An 18,167-nucleotide genomic window follows, 5' to 3' on the forward strand; every position below is an offset into this window, starting at 1 on the left:
ACCAGCTAGAGTAAACACTAAACATTTAATTACCAATCAGTTAGTTTTGCTTCCTACCATAGAAGCCTCTGGCTGGGAGGAGTTTCAAAGAAGCACATTACTCAGGAGAGAGGCCACCATGGCTTTCTGGATTAGTTCCCTGAACAAGCAACTTTTTCAAGATCATGCCACTGCCCTGTGAGGCCAAGAAGAGGAGATCAGTAGACAGCCATCACCTTGCTCAAGATTACCACCGTGAAATGAGCATGGCGACACAGGCCTATCCAACACTCAACAATGAGGCAGGAGGACTGCTGTGACTTCAGGCCCACCTGACTACTATGGAAACTGTCTTAAAATAAAATACATATAGAGCCATAAATACTAAACTAAGAACAAAAAACACTACCAAAAGCTAAACAGGACTCTCAATCTCAGTGCCACAGCTGAGAACATTTTAAGAATACTGAAATCTATATATTGAGGATACTTATACTAAAACATCACATATTAGTCTCAAGTTTACCTTACACATCCTTGAAAAATCATGAACATACAATAACAAATTCTTTAAAGACATTGGCAAGCTAGATGGGGTGACACAAGCTGTAATTCTACCATCTGGGAGGCTAGAGAGGAAGACAGTAACCCTCAAGGCCAACAAGACGACTTCTCAAATAACAAGAACAAAACTGCAGAAAGTCTCAGGGCACAGTAGGGCACACCTTACTTTCTACCTTTGTCCAAAGGCAGAGCCAGGGGAATCTCTGAATTCAAGGCTAGCCTGGTCTACGTAACAAGTTCCAAGAAGGCCAGGGCTACAGAGAGAGATCTTGTCTCAATATATATATAACCATTTCATGAGTTACAAAACTGAACAGTGTTCTAAACCCAGTGTGATGGTGCATGCCTATAATCTAAGTATCTGAAAGAGAGAAAGGCAGGGAGGATCAGGAGCTCAATGTCATCCTCAGCTGCATAGCTAGTTTGGCTACAAAGCAAGTTCAAGGCTAGCTTGAGCTATATTGAGCCTCTACCTCAAAAACAACAGAGACAAATAAATAGAAAAACAAATCTCAACTTTGGGCAAGAGTGAAACTTGTGAGGGTGGAGGCCTACAGAATGCTGTAGCTGCTGGTGGGGAATCAGTGAGACCTCAGGAGGAGACTGGGGTATGACAGATGTGGTCATAATGATAGGTACTTTAGGGGACCAGGAACTGTTTCCTCATCTTCAGGGCAAATGTAGACATTAGCATGAGATTAGGAGTGGGCTACTCGGCCAGCATAACAGATAAGGCTCTCTATCTTCTAGTAGAAAACACACCAATGGGCAGGAACAGTAAGCTACTGTTCTTCTGTAACATTAGGAGTAATGTTTGAAACTGATCATTCAATTGAAGCCAAGTTTTTCCTTGTTCTGTTTGTTGTCTTTGGAAGGAAATGTTGTTGGTTTTGGTTTAGGTTGTGCTTTGAATATGATCTCATGTAGCGCAGGCTTGCACACTGGAATCACTATGTAGCCAAGGCTAGCCTTTAACTCTTAGTTCTCCTGCCAAATGCTGGGATTACAGGTAGTCAAGCGCTGGGATTACAGGCATATACCACTACACCTGGCTCTTAGGCTAAAGAGATAGTTCAGTAGTTAGAACACATGCTGAACAACCTAGAAAACTTGGAAATGGTCTACTACTGTGCAGGTTTTATAGACAGGACTACTGGGGCTTGCTAGCTGCCAATCAAAGGCAAAATGTGAGATTCAGATTCAGAAAGATTCTATTTCAAAAGAATCAAAGTAATAAAGGAGAGTAACTGACATCCTCCTCCAACTGCTGAATGTATCCATCCACTGTGTAAGGGCATGTGTGTAAAGACCTCACTCTTTAGCCTAGGCTGGACTAGAATTGATTATGATATACACATCATTGATTATGATATACACTGAACTTAAATTTGCAACAATTCACCTGCCTGAAGCATTTTTATAAAGTTAATTTTTTAAGATTTGTTTATTTTATGTATATGAGTACACTATCTTCAGACACACAAGATCCCATTACAGATGGTTGTGAGCCACCATGTGGTTGCTGGGACTTGAACTCAGGACCTCTGGAAGAGCTGTCAGTGCTATTAACCATTGGACCATCTTTCCAGCCCCCACCTGAGCATTTTTGTGCTAGGATTACAAGTGTAAGCCATCATACCCAGCTTAGCCTATTACCCTCAAAAGTACCACAGTCATGAACATCAAAGAAAATCTATGGAATCAATTCCAGATTTAAATAGACCAGAGTCAGGACAATTCACTCATTGTGTAGAATTAATCTTTATTTAGAGGATGGGCACAGGGTTTCTTCTGTACCTTAGAATGGTCTTAAACCTATTATATAGCCCAAGCTGACCTCTGACCTAAAACTTGCAATCCTCCTGCTTCAGCTTCCTGAGGGCTGGATTAAAAGAATAATACAATAAGCAGGATATGGTGGCACATGCCTTTAGTTCCAGCACTTGGGATTAAAGTGGCAGGGGCAGGTGGATCTCTGAGTTTGAGGCAGGTCTGAGTGTTGAGATTCCAAGACAGGTAGGGCTACACAAAGCAAACCTGGCTTGAAAAACAAAACAAAAGGTATAACTTCATACCAGGTTGGGCTGGAGCCTTTTGTTATAAAGCCCATTGCTGGAATGGACTATGTTTGACTGAGGTCTGAGGGTCAAATCTGTATCTGTATTGCATCGTGTTCATTCCCAATGTTTTAAATGTGTGTGCATGATATATATCTCTACACATGGCTTTGCGTGTATGTGTACACACGTCTCTCTGTATGTATGTATATGTGAGAAGCATAGCTCATGTGGTGTTCACAGCACAATTCTGGATGTCAGGCCTTGCTCTCCTTGTACAAGACAGGGTCTCTTTTGTCATTTCCTGCTGGAACACCAGAGTAGCTGACCTGTGAACCTCTAGTAATTCTGTCTCTACCTCATCTCCTTGTACAGGCATCCTGGGATTACACACACTCATGCTTCTTACTGCATCTGGTTTTCATATGGGTTCTGGAGACCCGAAGTCAGGTTCGTTATGGCTAGCCTTGGATCCACTGTCCTATCTTCCCAGCCCATCAAATTTTGATGTTTGGAGTTACAGTGTTTTTGTATGTAGAAAATGTGATTTACGGCATTTGATGATAAGGAAACAACTTGTTCTCCATGTTGCAGGAAGACGCAACATATATCTGAAACTTGGTTATTCTGACACTCAAAATATTAATGGAAGCCAGGTATAGAGGTCCACACCTGTAATTCCAACTACTTAAGAGTTAGGTAGAAGATGGTGAGTTCCAGTTCACCCTGGACAACAGCACATGCATGCATAGGTGTACATGCATGAGCACAAATATGCATACCAATTAAAGTAAGTGTCTCTATTGGAAAAACCATATTCATTTTCTGTAGCTGATATAATAAATACTGCATGCTTGGCAGTAGCTTACTTCCATATGTAGACAGATGAAATGGTTCTGACTAGTCTGGAATGAAGGTATTCCTGGAGCTGAATCCAATTCCATCCTGGAGGCCTTCACTTACCCGTATCTAAATCTCACATTGTCTGGCTCGGGGCTCTCTCCCTCATCCTCTAAGTCAACAAGAGCAGGTAGAATGTTCACAAGGCGCCATCCTAACCTCTTCTGCCTCCCTCATATATTTCTCTTTATTAGTGTCTCTGTGTGCACATATTTGTGTGGGCACTTGTGACCTGGTACACATGTAGGAGTCAGAAGGCAGTTTTCTCCTTCCATCTTGTTGGGGCAGGATCTTTCATTTCTGCCAAGCTCAGTACTCCTATCTGACCACTGAGCTGGGATTACAGATGGGGCCACTGCATCCAGGCTTTAAACAAGGACTCCAGGAATGAATTCAGGTCATCAGGCCTGTATATCAAGTGCTTCTTACCCACTGGGGTTTTCTCATAGAAATCCAGGGACCCTTGTGAATGAATGAACTCTAAGTCTAGGACAAACTCCCTACCAAAAAGTCAACTGATTTTAGTCCAGGCAGAGATGGTGCACAACTTTAATCTCAGTACTCAGGAGGCAGAGCCAAGTGGATCTGTGAATTTGAAGCCAGCCTGGTCCACAGAGTGAGTTCCAGAACACAAGGGCTACACAGAGAAACCCTGTCTCAAAAACAAAACAACAACCAAAAATGTCAACTGATTAGCAACCTTCAATCCATCTGCTACCATAGTTCCTCCTTACCACACAGTATATCACAGTCATAGTATTAAGTAGACACCTTGGGATTGAAGAGAAAGCTCAATGGTTACTCTTCCAGAGGACGTGGATTCAACTTCAAGCACCCACATGGTGCATTACAACTGCCTGTAACTCTAATTCCAGAACACCTAACACCTTTTTTATGGCCTCCCTGGGTACCAGGCACACACATGGTACACAGACATATGTTCAGGCAAAAAACCCATACACCTAAATGAAATTTTAGAGAAGAAATAAGGCACAGTGGCGATGACCCACACCTTATTAATTATTAATCTCAGCACTCTAGAAACAGAGACAGGCAGATCTCTGAGACTGAGGCTAACCTGGTCCACAGAATGAGTTACAGGATAGCCAGGGCTATACAGAGAAACCATGTCTAGAAAAACAAAAAGCCAAATCATTAAAAAAAAAAAAAAAAAAAAAAAAGAGGGAGGGGTGCTGGAGAGATATCTCAGTGGTTAGGAGCACTAACTGCTCTTCCAAAGGTACTGAGTTCAATTCCCAGCAACCACATTTTAGTTTACAACCGTCTGTAATGGGATCTGATGCCTTCTTCTGGTGTGTCTGAAGACAGCTACAGTGTACTCGAATATATAAGGCAAATAAATCTTTTTTAAAAAGAGTAAAAGAATTGCACATCTTTGCATGCTTCAGTGTGCACATTATACCACCAAATTTTAAAATGTTTACACTTTCCTTTATTCTGTAGTTATAGCCTTCATATTTAGGGGAAGGGGCATTAAAATACTTTCTTTTTAAAATGGTGGCGCTAATGGCAGTTGTTTTTTGCTGTGCTGGGCACCTGGGCCTAAGCCATCACTCATGAGTGTGCGGCTGCACATCCGAGCTTGCCATCCTCCGTTCTTACACACTAGTGTGTAGACTGGCCCTGTGAGTTCTGCAAGCAGTACAAAATCTCTTTACATTTTTATTGACCCCTCAAATAAAAAATCTAAGAACAAGCTGGGCAGTGGTGGCACACACCTCTAATCCCAGCACTCAGGAGGCAGAGGCGAGTGGATCTCTGTGAGTTTGAGGCAGGCCTGGTCTACAGAGTGAGATCAAGGGCTACACAGAGAAACCCTGTCTTGAAAAACCAAAAAAATAAAACAGAAAGGCAAGACTCTTGACAGAAAAAGGAAGCGTGTATGGTCTCAAAAATTTTTTTTAATTTTTATTAAAAATAGATTCTCTCACACAATAAATCCTGACCAACTCCTCCCAGCTACCCACCCTTCCCCTCTACCCCAGATCCATATCCTCTCTGTCTCCTCTTCAGCAAAGAGCAGGCCTCCGAGAGTCAACAGTCCAATAAGGCAAAATGCAAATATAGTAAGACAAAGTAAAAGCCTTCCTTTCTTTCCCAACAAGGGGAAGAGTCCCCAGAGCAGGCAAGAGTCAGAAATATCCCTGCTCCCACTACTAGGAGTCCTACAAAAACACTGAGCTCACAGCCATAACATATATATATATATATATATATATATATATATATATATATATATATATATATATACACACACACACACACACACAGAGGTGGAAAGATATGAAATGATTCCTAATGATATTCTGCTACATTTATAATTTTTTTTAACAAGAGAGTGTGCAAGAAAAAGACTAGCTTGGTGGTAGAGCACTTGTCTAGTATATACAAGTTCCTGGGTTTGAATGTGATCCTTGATCCTCTGAGCACACATAGACAAACACAGACACATACATACACAACAGATGGGGAAAGGAAGAAGAGCAACAGCCACATGGCTACAATCGCAGCACTCTTGTAGGGGACACAGAAGGACCAAGACTTCAAGAACAATCTCAACCATAAATTGAGTTTGAGGCTAGCCTAAGTTACACAAGACCTCTTTAAAAAAAAAAAAAAAAAAGTCCATCAAGATCACTAGTGGGTAAAGACACTTACTGCCAAATCTAAGGGAAGGAGGAGGAAGGAGGGTCTCAAAATCTAAATACAGCCAGGTGTGGTGGTGCACTCACAAGACAGAAGCAGATGGATCTCTTGTTAATTCCAGATCACTTGGTCTACAATTCAAGTTCCAGGACAGGCAGGGTGGCTATACAGAGAAACCCTGTCTCAACAACAACAAAAGCAGAAGAAGAGAAAAAAAGAAAGAAAAGGGGGGAAAGGGAGGGAGGGAGGGAGGGAGGGAGGGAAGGAGGGAGGGAGGGAGGGAAAGGAACAGTAAGGAAAAGGAAAAGGAAAGGAAAGGAAAAGGAAAAGAAAGGAAAGGAAAGGAAAGGAAAGGAAAAAGAGAAAATCTGAATATAGCCAGGAGTGGTGGAGTACACCTTTAGTCCCAGCACTCTGAGTTCAAGACCAGCCTGGTTTACAGAGCAAGTTCCAGAACAGCCAAAGCTACACAGAGAAACATCAGAGCTTGCAATATAGCTCTTGTGTTAGAACGCTTGTCTAATGTATGTGTGTCCCCCTAGGTTTGAGTTCCAACACTGGAGACAGCTAGACAAGCAGAGGGAAAGAAAAGTAAAAATTTTAAACTAAATAAAAATACCAGGGGGCTGGAAACATGGCTTTTTAAAACAAACAAACAAACAAAAACCTCACTGCCCTTTCAGAGAACTCAAATTCAGTTTCCCACACCCATGTTATGTGGCTCACAACTACCTTTATCTCCAGTTCCAGTGGAACTTACACTCTCTTCTGGTCTCTGCAAAAACTGCACACAAGTGGTGCACACATACACTCAGGCAGATAGACACAAAATAAATGTATCTTTTAAAACCCTGGGACTCCAATTGTCATCAAAAAGGCTTCATCCATCTCAACTGATGGTTAACAGATAGAGACCCACAGCCAAACATTAGGCAGAATTCAAGAGAATTCTGTGGAAGAGAGGAAGGATTGTAGGAGCCAGAGGGGTAACAGATACAAGAAAACCCATAGAATCAACTAACCTGGGCTCACAGGGATTCATAGAAATTAAACCAACAACCAGGGAGCCTTTATGAGTTTGACCTAGGCCCTCTGCATATATATCATAGTCTTGTGGGACTCCTAAATGGGAGCAGGAGCTGTCCAAATCTTTTGTTGGCTTTTGGGACCCTTTTCCTCCCACTATGTTGCCTCATCAGCCTTAAGGGACAAGCCTAGTCTTACTGCAACTTGATATGTCATTTGTTTGTGTGGAGGCCTTTTTCTGAAGAGTAATGGAGAAGTGGATTGGGCAAGGGGGCAGAGGGGAGGGAAGAAGGGAGGAGAAACTGTACAGGGATATAAAATAAATAATAATAATAATAAGTTCAAATAAAAAAATAAAATGCTGAGGTTCTAATTCAGTGATAGAGCATTTGCCTAGAATGCTTGAGGTCCTAGGTTCAATCCCTAGAACTGAAAAAAGAAAAAAAATAATTAATTAAAAAGTATCAAAAAGAAAAAATACACTGTAAATGTAGTAGATTTTTGTACAAATTATTTCCCCTTCCACGTTAGTTACCTTGACCATGTGGTCTTTGGTCAGTGATATCTGGCAGTTATACACAAACAATGATTGGCTGACACTGGACCAGCTCATCTTCTTTAGCCATTCCTGTGACTATGGAAGAGCTTTCTCTATGAAGTCACTGCTTCTTCCTTCTAATCCCAAAATATGTAGCAGTCACCCAGTTAAACCCATCAGGATCAAATAATCTCCCCAATGCTCAGGAGTTAATACCTGTCACTGAACACTGAACATGGTTTATGCTACTTTACTAAAGAGCCAGAGCCAGAGCTGTGGAGGTTGCAGCTGAGTGCTTGCTGAGGGTAACAAAACCCTAACTTTGATCCTCGGGACTTCATAAAGTGGGCGTGGTGGCTTATGCCTATGACCCCATCATTCAGGGGGTGGAGGGTAGGATCAGAACTATATAAGGTCATCCCCAACAGCAAGCCTAAAGCCATCCTGGGGTACATGAGACCCTATTTCAAAGGAAAACAAATTATAGCACACACTAATATAAATGATATATGGCAACTGTAACATCTCAGATTCTCATTGGTAATTCAAACGATCAGACAACACACCTGTCTAGATCAGTAGTCTAGACAGTAACTATTCCACCTAACAAGAAAACAAGAGACCTCTCAGTGGTTAAGAGCATGTACTATGCTCTTCTAGGGAAGGTGCTAAGAAGCACTCAGAAGACTCCAGTATTTGATATACCATCAGAGGCTTCCGATAAAATGGCCTTTGACAAAACTACTCCTGCAACTTCTTTATTTTGATTTTATGTACATTGGTGTTTAGCCTGCATGTGAACTGTCATATGGGTGCTGGGAACTGAACCCAGGTCCTCTGAAGAACAACCAGTGCTCTTAACCACTCAACCATCTCTGCAGCCCCCAAAACTAGGTGTCTTGAACCCTTGGCAATAGGATTGTTTACCTTTCTACCAAGAAGGTCATGAAAGCACCAAAATCTGTATGTTGTTTGTGCTCAGTCAGACTTTAAGAGGTTCTTGCTGTACAGTCCTTATGAGATTGTCTAAAACAAAGAAGCGTGTCAACAGGGCCTATGACAGCTCCATGTGTGCCGTGTCCGTGACAGGATCAAGTATGCTTTCCTTACTGAGGAGCAGAAAACTGTTGAAAAATATCAAAGGCAGAAGCACAGAGTCAGAAAGCAAAATAAATATGGAGCTTTTTAAAGTAATGACAGTCAAGGCTCAAGGCAGGCAGGGTGGTACATGCCTCTGATCCCAGCACGCAGAGGCTGGCCTGTCACAGAGCACCAGGACAGTCAGAGTTGGTAACACAGAGAAACTCTGACTCAAAGGAAAAAAAGTCAAGGCTCAGCAAATAAAAACAAAAAAAAGTATTGAGTGTATAGAAGACAAGAGATTGGTTCCCAGCACCCACAAAGTACACAACTGCCTTTAACTGCCTCAGACTCCCAGTTCTGGGCAGGACAGAGGGAGGATTGTTTGCACTTGGACTGACAGCCTGGATAAACAATGGCAAGCTCTAGGTTCTGAGAGACCCTGCTTAATAGGAAGACAATGAAGAATGCTAATAGTCCTCCTCTGGCCTCTGTACACATGCTAATGGGCACTTACACACACACACACACACACACACACACACACACACACACACACACACACACACACACACACACACACACACAGTGGGGGGACAGAGTACTGTGTGAGTGTCTCTGAGTAAGATTGCCTAGGTTTAACCTCAGATTCCTTGTTAGCAGAGTATCTTTGAGCAAGTTATTTAATCTCTTTGAAATCAGTTTTCTTATGTGAAAAGAAATAATAGTATTGAATCTGCCTCACAGGATTATTGGGAGAATGAAGTGAAATAATATACTAAGATGATAGTGCCTCAGAGATCAACCATAGTCTCAGTTCAACATTAATTCAATTTGCCTATTCTACTTTTGTTATCTGAGCCACGTGTAAAGATGTTCTCTACTGGGCTTTGAGAAGTTAAAAGGAATATGTATCAGGCTCCTCTACCCAGAGATCCCTTAAGTGTAGGATGACAGGTATGGAAAACTGTCAGCACCATTAAAATACAGGTCACCTTTCCCAAAGACTTCCAACCTCCACTGACTGTTCCAGGATTCGAGATCTGCCCTGTTAAGGGCAGGAGTCTTGTTTGGGTGGTAGGGACTGATCTCCAATTTTTACATTTCTTTTCATTGACAACACTATTAATTAAATGTTTAATTAATTAATTAAATTAATTAAACTTCAATAAATATTTTCTATTTCACCTTCAACGGATCCTCATATGAAGTACTTCTGTGCTACAATACAGTGTCCCTAGAAAATAGTTAAGACTGTAAAATATCTTGATGTAAAGACTTCAAGCAATTTGTTGTTGCTGCTATTTTTGTTTTATAGAGTTGGGTATCAAACCCAGAACCATGCTAAACAAACTTGAGCTATATCCCAAAGCACAGATATTTTTGTTAGAATACTACTGATAAAGGATTTTATCTATATATGATCAAGATTTTATGTAATGTCCTGTCTCCCTTCAGCCAAAATATATATATTATCTTACTCCCTTTCTCCTGGGTTTAGACATAAGAGATAACAAATGGATCTCTTCTGAAAGTTCAATAGTTTGGCAATAAAAAATTCCTAACTATTCAAAATAACATTCTTACTTTATACACACACACACACACATATATACATATATTTGTTTTTTTTTTTTTTTTAAAGATCTATTGGGGCTGGAGAGATGGCTCAGTGGTTAGGAGCACTGACTGTTCTTCCAGAGGTCCTGAGTTCAATTCCCAGCAACCACATGGTGGCTCACAACCATCTGTAATTCATCCACCGTCCTCTTCTGGTATGTCTTAAGGCATTGACAGTGTACTTACATAAAAGAAAAAAAAAGGTAAATCTTTTTTTAAAAAAGATTTATTTATTTATTATTTATGAATTCACTGAGGCTGTCTTCAGACACACCAGAAGAGGGCATCAGATCTCATTACAGATAGTTGTGAGCCACCATGTAGTTGCTGGGATTTGAACTCAGGACCTACAGAAGAGCCCTTTACTTTATATTTAATAATCCACTTCTTTCTCTTCACACTCTTCAGGCCTGAGCCTGGAAGCCCAGCTTCCTCACACATTAACAACGTCTGTCCATCCCACCCTTTCAGTTTGTATTCTGACAAGACCGCTCTATGTTACTTACACTAGCCTTGAACTCACTCTGTAATCCAAACTGTCCTCAAATGGAGGATTCTACTGCCTCAGCCTCCTCAAGACCTACATTAACTCCACCAAGTGCAACCTGGCAATTCACTTCCACTCATTCATCCATTACACACAAACCTCGGACATTAGCACAAAGAATTATCATTTATACACACAAACCTCGGACATTAGCACAAAGAATTATCATTTAAACAGCAAAGGGTCATCACAGGAATCTGCATAAGACTAGTTCAAGGTCATCCTGGGCTACAAAGACAGTTATAATTTTATATCCTGATATTTAGATAAGAGAATCCAGGAAAGAATCTAATTTAAAATGGGAAGGTAAGGGTGGTACCAAGTGCCTGTAGCTTCATTGATGACACTCAGGTAGATCACTTGAGTCTAAGAACTTGAGAGCACTTTGGATAACACATGGAGAGATCCTGTCTCAGTAAACAAGCAATAGGAGAAGGATGCAAAGAAAGTGACAAACAGAGCTCGTGTCAAATGTAAGCCACTCCGCTGGCAATCAATCTCACTGATTTAAAGAAAACCCACTGTAGAAATGGCTGGAGATTTATTTGTCAGGCATGGTGGCACACAACATAACCCAATCCTCAGGAAGCTGAGGCAAGGAGGGCAAGGAGGGTCACTGGGCTTAAGGCCAGCCTGTGCTACACTGAGCTCAGGGCCACTGGGGCTAGACAGAAAGCACCTATAACTAACAAAATGATTTTGTTTGATACAATTTGGCTTTATATACTTTAAACATCTGATTCTCAGGTAAGTAAAGGAAGGCTGAGGCCAGGAAGACAGCTCAGTGGTGACTGCTGTGTAAGGCTTAAGGATTGGGCACGCTGGCTCATACTTGTCATCCCAGTGCCACCTACCCACAAGCCACTCATCCTCACCTACTAGGTTAAGTGAGCCCCATGCTCCAGAGAATCTTAATTCAAAAAGCAAGCTGAATGGCTCTTGAGGAAATGCAGCTGAAGCTGACCTCAGGTACACACACAAAATAAGAAGAGTTACTAAATTCCATCAATTCAATCAGTACCATTTCCACTCATTATCTCTGAAGCAACTAATGAAGGAGATCCTCTTAGTTTCTTGAGAATCTCACATCAAACAAAGATATGAACCCAAGCATTCTGTATGATTACTCACAAGCTTAGCTGACCCCATTCAGACATGTAGCCTGGACACCCAACTAAAATAGCGTTTATGGTAGTAGATTGCAGAGGACAGCCCCCAGGAATTCCTTCCTTCCTGTTCATTAATGCAACTCTTCACATTGATAGGTAGAAGTTTTTCACAAACCCACCAGCCCTGATTTTAGATTAATCTTAACTGGACTCAACCACAGTGACATTATAAACATTCTTATTTTTTTCTTATCTTGAATTTTAAATCTAGCACAAAAGAACTGGGCAGTTTCTACCTCTTATCTCCTGGAATACTCACTCATTGGAGCACAAGCCACCATATTTAAAGGTTCATACAGTAAAAAGCAGGCTTTGAGACTTATCTATACTAAGCCTCAACCCCAGGATACCCATTTCTGCCTCCTACATGTTAGGAATACAGTTATGTGTCATTCTGTTTAGCAATGTTCATCTTTTTATGCTATTTTACTTACTAGCTATTAAAAAAAAAAAAAGTGTCTTAGTCAAGAGGTGGTAGCCCACAACTTTAATCCCAGCACTTGGGAGGCAAAGGCAGTCAGATCTCTAAACTCAAGGCCAGCTTGGTCTAAGAGTGAGTTCCAGAACATCCAGGACTACAGAAAGAAACCCTGTCTTGAAAAAAAGAGCAAAACAACAACAACAACAAACAAACAAACAAAAGCACATCTTGGGGCTGGGGAGACAGCTCAGCAGTTAAAAGCACTGGGTGCTCTTTCAGAGGTCCTGAGTTCAATTCCCTGCACCCACATGGTGGCTCACAGCCATCTGTAACTGTAGCCTCATGGGATCAGATGACCTTTTCTGGTGTGCAGATAGATACACATGCAACACAAAACATACAAATACATAAAATATGTTTTTTAAAACTCTTAAACTTATCTTTCCTGCTTGATCTTGGGACTGGCTGGAAAAGAATACATTTATCCTATTTCTTAAACTAAACACACCATTTCTTCCTTAGTATATCACATTATTCCCCCATTCACATCCATGTGGCCTAGCTTCAGCAATTTCACTTTGCCACTAAGGCCTGCTTCCAGTCCGTATCTTTCCTGAGGTTCCTACTTTTGTGGACTAAGAAATGGTCCCTCCAGACCTGCTAACGCTGGATGAGAGTGTGCAGACTGTTTCATGCAAACTATTGCTTTCTTCTCACTAATCTGCTTTCAGAAGTTAAACATTCAGCTTATACTACTTTTCACAAGTATCAGAGGCAAGACCCTGTGTGAGTGGTCTACTAAAATTTGTAGTAGTTCAGGTGGTGTTAATTAAACTCATGAAGCATCTCATTCCATGATGGCATTCTCAATAAATTTTACATTAAGTCCTTTAAACTGTAGCTCAGGCGACAGAGGCCAGCCTGGTCCACATAGAGAGTCCCAGGATAGCCAGGGCTACATAGAGAAACCATGTCTCAAGGGAAAAAAAAAAAATTCTCAAGCTTGTTATTAGCAACTGAAGGGAAACACCAAAAACTTTCAGTTTGACTCAAGGATAATCTTCCCACCGTGTACTGTGCATCAATTGCTTGATGCAAACTCAGATAAAATACCTTCTCCATCTTAAACTTGACTCTGAACAGAAAGACATAGTATAGTGGAGTAAATGGTACTGAGAGGAAGCCAAGACTTACTCAGATTCATAATAAGGGCGTGACTGAGCCAAAAGACAATCTTAACTCTGTCTCTGCCTCTTACTGAAGTGTCCTTCTTAGCCACTCTCTTCCTGTTGTGGCCTTTTCTTAAAGAGCAGCCACAATGGCAGACAAGGTCAAGAGAAAGCAGCCAAATTTAAAGGAAAACTTAGCTTCTCCCTGTGACTGACTCAACATTCAATAATGTGTGGCACCCTCAAAACTGCAAACTAGCACTTAGCCATCTCCAAGTCAGCCACTGTCAACACCTAACTCACTGGCAGAGCAGAGCTGAGGAGTTCAGAATGTTCCTAGGCTGAGGCTCACAGGGAGCGAAAGAGGGTGATCTCATAATGTCTCTTTATGATCTCTAAGTCTCATTATTCCATAAATCTGATTAAATGCCAGGTTCCTATTCAGAGTCAAAGCTGAGCACTTTTCTGACTTATAGCTCAAAACTGGCTGAGGGGATAAAAGCAATGTAAAATTATTTCCATCCCCTCCCCCAAGATTTCAAGGTCTCTTTGCTAATCTTGTTTGTAAACAGGGACTCAACTCGCCTCCCAAGTGCTAGGCGTAGCTTGTTTGTTTTGTTTTGTTTGTTTGTTTATGGTCTTTTGAAACGAGATCTAATTCTGTGTGTAGCCCAAACTGGTTTTCACACTAGCAATACTCCTGTCTCCTCCTTGTCGATCCCATGCTTGCCATCTTCCTCTTCTTCTTATTTCTCCTCCTTCTTTTTGGTATTTTAGAGACGGGTTCTTACTAAGTGCCTTTGGCTGTCCTAGAACTCACTATGTAGACCAGGCTGGCCTCAAACTGAGATCCATCTACCCGCCCAGATGTGGGACACCTTGCCCAGCCTGTATCAAGCTTCTTAAGTACTAGTATAAGTCACAAGTCCAGATCTGGGGTCTCTTAATATTTTAGAAGGTCAACATGGGACAGAAATTCAAGAAATGTCTTTAGGCTCAATAGAATTTTGTGAATAACAAACTTGTGTTTCTGAAGGTACTAACACAAAGTAATTTTTTGTTGTTGTTTGGTTTTTAAGGACAGGGGTTCTCTAGATAGCTCTGCTGTCCTGGAGCTCATACTGTAGACCAGGCTGGCCTTGAACTCAGAAATCAGCCTTGCCTCTGCCTCCTAAGTGCTGGGACTAAAGACATGCACCACCACAGCCTGCCTAAAATTTTATCTTTTTAATATATTTGTTTGTTTGTTTTATGTGTATGGATGTTTTGTCTGTATGTATGTCTGTGCACACTTGTATACCTGGTGCCCAGGAAGTCCGAAGAGAGTGGAGGATCCTTGAGACTGGAGTTACAAACCACTGTGAATAGCCATGTGGGTGCTGAGAATCAAGCCTTTATCCTCTAGGAGAGCAGCAATGGTCTTAACTATTGAGCAATCTCTCCAGTCCCCAAAATAAAAAGTTAAATTTGACCGGCTTCTATAAATATGAATGGGGCAATTTTAAACCTAATTTTAACTAAGTTTGTATCTATGTTTATCAAATTTTTAATGGCATTTTAGGCAAAGACAAAAAACTATTCAACAAAAGAATGCTACTAGGAATGATGGGTTACAATTACTTTGGGGGAAAAAACACACACACACAAAAAAAAAAAAAACAACCACTAAGACTTGAGTGAAAATAATACAATATCCCTAAGGCCACCTGTTAAGCTTTTAAAAAAGAATCTATGCATCCCATGATTCTTTAGGTGTAACTAGAAGCTCGTTTACACCTAGGATATACAAGAAAGCATCAGACAGATTAAAAGCATCAAATATCAGACCAGTCAAGGTTGCCAAACACAAGCACAGCAAACTACAACCACCAAAATTAAAGACATAGGGCCTACGGGGTTCACACATGTCCTAAAAACACAATGTTCACTCTGTACCTCAACCTAAAACTCCTGGGCAACACCAAACCTGACTTACCTCCCTTTCTCCATTCCCTACATCCTTCTTCTAGAATTTCTTCACAACTCTTAACCTTTCTCCAAGGCCTTTCCTCTCACAGAAAGTGATACAGCACCTGGCTTCCTCCACATTTTACTATCTCACCACTGAAGGCCCAAGTTTTGTTTTGCTTTCTCTTATTGGTTATTAATCTCGTCCCCATTCACCTGTAACTACATTTCTTTCATCATTCTGTCCTGACCACAAATAATTTTGCCCCTATCCTTCAAAACAGAGCACGTATCTCCTTTCTGATATTTGTAATTCTAGCTCACAACACTCTTTCTCTCCCAGGAACTGTCACCATAGCCCTAGGTCTGAGTCCTTATCTTCTTAAAGGAGGCCTCTTGCAGAGTTTGCCAACATTAGTTTGGCCAACTGGGATTCCAACCTTAGCCCTTAGTCAAAGGCTATCTTTCCCAGCTCATTCTACAAAACTACTTGCCTCCCCAGCCTGGGCCTCCTTCGCGGTTAAACCCATCAGTTTCCAGCCCTGCCCAGTTCCCCCTGCCCCCAGTGTCTGTCTTGCCATTATCCTATCTCCTGATTCCCCACTCCTGAATGCACCTCCTCTCCCGGGCCTTACCCGTAACCCTGACACCGGGAAGGCCCCTGCCAGCGTCCACAGGCGTCTCTCCACCCGGGTTCCTCCGCTCTTCAGTAACTGTCCCCACGCCCCTTTCCCTCTGGGGCCCCGCGCGCCGCCAGGAGCCCCCACCTCGAATGAGCTCCCGCTGTCACTTGGCCTCTCTTCCACAAGATGGCGGAGCTGCTGCCCCCACCCCAGGGTCCCCTCTGCACCCTCCTGCCCCCTCCCCCAAGCTCCGGTCCAGTCCCTCCCTCCGCCTGGCCACCGGCCTTGGCCCCGAGTCCCACTGCCCCCTCCTGCGATGAGCGGGTGACCCAGGCCTAAGCTCAGCGACGCACCAACGCTGCCGCCTCCACTAGTCCCCTGCCCGCACCATCTCCTCACCATAAACTTGAGCGCTTTCTCCTGCAGCACCGCCTCTGCCGGGTCCATAATCGCCCGGGCTACTGGGTCTGCTCTCCGCCGGGGCCGCCCCTTTCGTGCCAGGCCGCAGCCAACGCAGCGCCCGGATCCCGCCTCCTCTTCCTTCCCCCGCCCTCTCTTTGCCTCCTGGCACTGGCAGGGCCCACCTCCCCTACCCCCCCACCCCACCCCCTCCGAGGAGAACCGCGGCTCTGCGCGTGCGCGCTCCGCTGCCTCACGGGACTTGTAGTTCTGGAGGCTCGAGCGGCAAAAGGAGAGGACATGCGGCGAACAGCAAATCCCACGGGTCACTGCGTAGAGTCGCGACTGTGTGCAAGCCAAATGTAGAGCACTCGAGAGCCCGGAGGGGGAAGTCGGCTGATGGGAATTGTAGTTTCCAGCCTTTAAGAAGGCAAAGCCAGAGTGTCACCGTGGTTACCAAACGACGCCAGTGGTATTTGATAGCAAGATGGCGACTAGTGCTTCCTCTGTATTCCAAATACTGGAAAAACAGAGAACCCAGTGTCCTTGGGCCTCCCTAATTGTGATTTTAGAGAACCGAACCCTCCTACAGTTCATACATCGGGCATCTGCGGAACGACTGAGACCTAGACACTCTGAACCAAGTGTGCATGTAACAGCAGCCTGAACATCAATGCAAGATTCCAAAGTCCTCCTAAGCTATTATTGCCTCTCATGTCTAAAGAACCTTTTCTCTCCCAGAGCTAGCCAGGGGCAGATAGAACCTGCCCCAGGAAACGAGTTTAACGGTCAGAAAGTATGGACTACCATTGCTAACCCTGAAACCTGAGTCCTGTGTTAATCAATGAAATACAATGACCATCAAACAAGTGAAAACCTAAAAAAAAAAAAAGCCATAAAAGCCCAAAATGGGCCGGGTGTGATGTCACATGTCTTTAGTCCCAACACTTGAGAGGCAAAGGTGGACAGGTAAATCAAGTGAGTTTGAGGCTAGCCTGGTCTACAAAGTGAGTTCCAGGACAACAAAGGCTACACTTAGAAGCCCTGTCCTGAGAAAGAGGAGGGAGGGGAATAGAGAGGTAGAAAGGAGGGGGACTAGGAGAGAGACAAGATGGAGTGGAGCTGGGGAGATGGCTCAGTAGATAAAAGTGCTTACCATTGGGGGCTAGAGAGATGGCTTAGTGGTTTAAGAACACTGACTGCTCTTCCATAGGTCCTGAGTTCAAGTCCCAGCAACCACATAGTGGCTCACAACCATCTGTAATGAGATCCGATGCCCTTTTCTGGTGTGTCTGAAGACAGCTACAGTGTACTCACACGAATAAAATAAATAAATCTTTTTTTTTTTTAAGTGCTTCTTTCCCATAAAAGGACAAGGACTTGAGTTCAAGTCTCCAGCAACCACACAAAAAGCTGGGTATATGGGCTCAGTGGTTAAGAGAACTTGCTACTCTTGCAGTG

The 18,167-nt window shown here is 42.8% G+C and overlaps 1 protein-coding gene across 3 annotated transcripts in view; it reads right to left on the reverse strand.

Moving 5' to 3' along the window:
- Nucleotides 1-16,797, reverse strand: part of BTRC (beta-transducin repeat containing E3 ubiquitin protein ligase) — a gene marked incomplete at its 5' end in the record, with an annotated part of 165,790 nt that extends 148,993 nt beyond the window's left edge. The window contains one exon of one of the 3 annotated variants that reach the window (XM_080912542.1): nucleotides 16,707-16,797. In XM_080912542.1, coding sequence (XP_080768668.1) covers nucleotides 16,707-16,754 — 48 coding nt within the window. The remainder of the gene's footprint in view (nucleotides 1-16,706) is intronic. The other 2 variants (XM_080912544.1, XM_080912545.1) reach the window with 2 other exon arrangements.
- Nucleotides 16,798-18,167: the final 1,370 nt, after the last annotated feature.

This window comes from Micromys minutus (genome assembly GCF_963924665.1).
Source record: "Micromys minutus genome assembly, chromosome: 2".
NCBI lineage: Eukaryota > Metazoa > Chordata > Mammalia > Rodentia > Muridae > Micromys > Micromys minutus.